Source organism: Micromys minutus (assembly GCF_963924665.1).
Source record: "Micromys minutus genome assembly, chromosome: 11".
Classification (NCBI taxonomy): Eukaryota; Metazoa; Chordata; class Mammalia; order Rodentia; family Muridae; genus Micromys; species Micromys minutus.
Genome location: NC_137980.1, coordinates 6,151,254 through 6,156,588, shown reverse-complemented (window position 1 = coordinate 6,156,588; position 5,335 = coordinate 6,151,254). Strand labels below are relative to the sequence as shown.

General features: G+C 40.4%; 1 protein-coding gene across 1 annotated transcript; it reads left to right on the top strand.

Moving 5' to 3' along the window:
- Positions 1-506: 506 nt before the first annotated feature.
- LOC308427329 (BAG family molecular chaperone regulator 2) lies at positions 507-1,169 on the top strand (the record flags this gene model as incomplete). The annotated part of the gene is made up of 1 exon (XM_080925476.1): positions 507-1,169. Exon 1 carries the CDS (start codon positions 537-539, stop codon positions 1,167-1,169), a length of 633 nt encoding a protein of 210 aa, XP_080781602.1. The 5' UTR covers positions 507-536.
- Between the last annotated feature and the right edge of the window lie 4,166 nt (positions 1,170-5,335).

Here is a 5,335-nt window from a genome sequence, read left to right as displayed (position 1 = left end):
CAAATGTTGACACATCATACCCAAACTTAATGGGACACAATGAAAGCAGTGCTAAAAGGAAAATTAATAACATTAAGTGTCCTTGTAAAGAAACTAGAGAGATCTTACTCTAGAAACTTTACAGCACACCTGAGAGCTCTAGAACAAAAAGAAGCCAACTCACCCAAGAGTACATGGCAGGAAATAGTCAAACTCAGGGCTGAAATCAATGGAATAGACACAAAGAGAACAATACAAAGAATCAGTAAAACCAAAAGCTGGTTCTTGGAGAGAATCAACAAGATACACCCCTAGCCAAACTAACTAAAGGGCTTAAAGGCAGTATCCAAATTAACAAAATCAGAAATGAAAAGGGAGACTTAACAACAGAAACAGAAGAAATTTTTTAAAATTCAGATCCTACTACAAAAGACTATACTCAAAAAAACTGAAAAATCTAGATAAAATGGATAGTTTTCTAGACAGATACCACATACCAAAGTTAAATCAAGAATAGGTAAACTGCTGCCCGCGGACGCTGAGGACCCCCGGAGCTCATGGCCCAGGCGAAGATCAACGCCAAGGCCCACGAGGGCCGCTTCTGCCGCTCGTCCTCCATGGCCGACTGCTCCAGCCGCCTGCTGGAGAGCCTGGACCAGCTGGAGCTCAGGGTCGAAGCTCTGAGAGACGCCGCTACTGCTGTCGAACAAGAGAAAGAAATCCTTCTGGAGATGATCCACAGTTTCCAGAACAGCCAGGACATGAGGCAGATTAGTGATGGAGAAAGAAAGGAATTAAACTTGACTGCCAACCGTCTGATGGGCCGGACCCTCACTGTTGAGGTCTCAGTGGAAACGATCCGAAATCCGCAGCAGGAGGAATCCTTAAAGCACGCCACGAAGATTATAGATGAGGTGGTTAGTAAGTTCCTAGATGACCTGGGGAATGCCAAGAGTCACTTAATGTCACTCTACAGCGCGTGCTCATCTGAGGTGCCACCTGGGCCGGTGGATCAGAAATTTCAATCGATAGTCATCGGCTGCGCTCTCGAGGACCAGAAGAAAATCAAGAGGCGATTGGAGACTCTGCTGAGGAACATTGACAACTCCGACAAAGCCATTAAACTATTAGAGCACTCTAAAGGGGCTGCTTCCAAAAGCCTGCAAAACACTGACAGCAAATTCAATTAGCCCTTACATCCACAGGCCCTTCCAAGGGATGTAGAAAAGAAAACCACTATTTTAAATAGCTAGGTCTTTGTGTTAGGGATAACCACTTCATTATTTCAGATTGGGGGGTATTCTTCTGTGTCGGCAGACACCCAAATAGCACTTAAAACCTGGAGTATTTCAAGTTGTGGACCGTGTTCCTGCCTCGAACTGGACTCTAGCGCTGCCTATTTAATTCTGAACATGTGCTTGTAATGGAAATAAGACAGGGCGGGAGGGGAGGCAAAATGCCACTGCCCTTCCCTTGACTTCAGCACAGGGCACCCCGCCCTGCAGCAGTGCAGTCACACCAGTGTGAACAGAGCACCCCGCCCTGCTCCAGTGCACTCACACCAGTGTGAACAGAGCACCCAGCCCTGCAGCACTGCACTCACACCAGTGTGAACAGAGCACCCAGCCCTGCAGCACTGCACTCATACCAGTGTGAACAGAGCACCCCGCCCTGCAGCAGTGCACTCACACCACACAGTGTATCTAGAAGGATAACCACATCAGAACTTCACCCTGCATGTTCTCCATGTTTTGGGCATCTGTTTTCTCTATGCATCTCATGTCTTTTTAGGTGTGTGTGGAAGCATGACAGAATGTGAGGAGCCTGCCTTCACTTGACCACTGTGACGCTCTGCCCCCTCCCTGTACACTGCAGGGCATCCCTCCAGCGCTGACTGCCTTTGTGTGCTGCGGGAGCTCACCAGTGTGCGGCGGGAGCATTTACTCACCCACTTTCCTGTGGACAGTTGGGTGGTTTCAATTTGTTGCTATGACTACAACATACCTATGTCCGTTAAGCTTTATTCTGTTCTTGGTCTTCTTGGTGTAAAATTCCATGGATGGGTTCATCAGGCCAAAGGATATACACATTTTCATGGCCTAGAAGCATATTTCTAAATTTTTATAAGTTATATCAATTTGTACTGTCTTCAGTAATTAAAAGAATCCATTTTGCTGAAAAAAAAAAAGAATAGGTAAACTATCTAAACAGGCCCATATCTTATAAGCAAATAGAAGTCCTTAAAAACCTCCCAACCAAAAATGAAAAAATAAATAATCCCAGTGCCAGATGGATTTACTGCATAATTCTACCAGATCTTCAAAGAAGACCTGATACCAATATTCCTCACACTATTTCCAAAAATAGAAACAGAAGAAACACTACCTAATTTATTCTATGAAGTTACAATTACTCTGATACCTAAACCACACAATGACCCAACCAAAAAAGAGAGCTTCAGAGCAATCTAGCTTATGGATATCAATGAAAAAATATTTCTTCTTAGAAAAAAAAAACAGTAAGTATATAGCACTCTCTCAGAGTGGAGTACACCTAGACCTTAAATCATTAATAACTCAAGAGCTAAGAAGATAGCCTTGTGGCATTTTTTGGTATTTAAAAATCATTATGTTTAATCTTTACACACCAAGAAAACATTGACTATTTCCATGTTATGTTTTGTTTTACATGTACTTTATGCTCATTGTAACTAGTAAGATTTCACTGCATACTATCGAACCTTTAGAAAATCAAGTACTGACAAAAATATATTCATATAGTTTTATGCCAAAATGCTTTTAAAATCTGTACATGTATCTTTGTTTTTTTAAATAAGGTTGTAAGAAAAATACTCAGCAAAATTCTTGCAAACCAATTCCAAGAACACATCAAAACCATCATTCAGTATGATCAAGTAGGCTTCATTCCAGAGATGCAAGGTTGGTTCAATTTATGAAAATTCATTAATGTCATCCACTATATAAACAAACTGAAAAAAATAACATGATCATCTCAGTATAAACAGAAACAGCTTTTGATGAAATATAACACCACTTCATGTTAAAACCTACTGCAGAGATCAGGAATTCAAGGCCCATTCCTAAACATAATAAAAGCAATTTATTGCAAACAAACAGCCAATATCAAATTAAGTGGAGAGATACTTGAAGCAATCCCACTAAAATTAGAGACAAGACAAGGATGCCCACTCTCACCATATCTATTCAATATAGTACTCAAACTGCTAGCTAGAACAATAAGACAGCAAAAGAGATCAAGGGAATACATATTGGCAAAGAAGAAACAAAGGTATCACTATTTGCAGGTGATATGATAGTATATATAAGTGACCCCAAAAATTCTACCAGAGAACTTCTCCAGCTGGTAAACAACTTCAGCAAAGTGGCAAGATATAAAATTAATGCAAATAAATCAGTAGCCTTCCTTTATACAAATGATAGACAAGCTAAGAAATAAATTAGGGAAAAAACTCCCTTCACAATAGCCACAAATAATATAAAATATCTCGGGGTAACGCTAACTAAACAAGTGAAAAATCTTTATGACAATAACTCCAAGTTTCTCAAGAAAGAAACTTAAGAAGATCTCAGAAAATGGAGAGATCTCCCATGCTCGTGGATTGGCAGAATTAAAAGTAAAAATGTTCATGCTACCAAAAGCATCAAATCTACAGATTCAATGCAATCCCCATCAAAATCCCAACACATTATTCAAAGACATGGAAAAGGCAATTTTCAAATTCACCTGGAAAGGCAAAAAACAGAATAGAGAAAACAACTCCTAACAATAAAAGACATGACTTGGGGAATCACCATCCCTGACCTCAAGCTCTACAATAGAGCAATAGTGATAAAATCCACATGGTATTGGTAAAGAGACAGACAGGTTGATTGATAGAATAGGACTGAAGACCCAGAAATAAAACCACACACTTACACACACTTTATTTTTGACAAAGAAGCCAAACATATACAATATTAAAAAAGGCATCTTCAATAAATGGTGCTGTTATAACTGGCTGTATATATGTAGAAGAATTGAAAATAGAACCATACTTGTCACCTTGAACAAAGCTCAACCCCAAGTAGATCAAAGACCTTAACATAAACCCAGATACCCTCAATCTAATAGAAGAGAAAATGGGAAAGAGCCTTAAAATCATTGGCATGGGGGGAAATTTCCTAAACAGAACTCCAATGGCTCATGCTCTAAGATCAAGAATTAATAAATGGGACCTCATGAAACTTCTTTAAGGCAAAGGAGACAGTCAATAAGACAAATCAGCAACCTACAGACTGGGAAAAAATCTTCACTAACCCACATCCAATAGAGGGCTAATATCCAAAATATATAAAGAACTCAAAAAGATAACCTCCAAAACGACCTAATCAAAAAAGGAGGTATAGAACTAACCTGAGAATTCACAACAGAGGAATCTTGAATGTCTGAGAAGCACCTAAAGAAATGTTCAAAGTCCTTAGTGATCTGAGAAATGAAAATCAAAATGACCCCCAGATTCCACCTTACACCAATCAGAATGGCTAAGATCAAAACTTCAGGTGACAACACATATTGGCCAGGATGTGGAGAAAGAGGAACACTCCTCCATTGCTGATGGGATTGCAAACTTGCACAACCACTCTGGAAATCAATTTGGAGGTTTCTCAAAAATTTGGAAATAGATCTATGTGAAGATCCAGTAATGCCACTCTTGGGAATATGTCCAAAAGATGCCCCACTATTCCACGGGGACATGTATCCCACTATATTAATAGTGACCTTATTTGTGATGGCCAGAAGCTGGAAACAACCTATATGTCCCACACCAGAAGAATGGGTACAGAAAATGTGGCTCATTTACACAATGGAATACTACTCAGCTATTAAGAATGAGGACATACTGAGTTTTGCAGGCAAATGGATGGAACTAGAAAATATCATCCTAAGTGAGGTAACTCAGACCCAAAAGGACATGCATGGTATGTACTCACTAATAAGTGGATATTACCCCCCCCCAAAAAAGTAATAGTCCTCAGAACTTATAAGTTCAACAAGGGCTTTGAAGGGCCCAAGTGGGGATGCCTCAGTCGGACTTGAGAGAGAGAGAAGAAAGTAAACACAAGGAGGGAGGAAGGGACCTGGGAAGGAAAGGGGATGATGGGGGATGGGGGTAAGAGGGGAACATAATCTGGTATTAAGGTGGGGGAAGGACTGAAGGCCAGCAGAAAGAATGAAAACAGGAAACCTCAGGATGTAGGAAATCCTTTGAGAATGTACCAGAGACCTAGGAAGTGAGAGACCCTCAGGACTCAAAGGGAGGGATCCTAGATGAAAT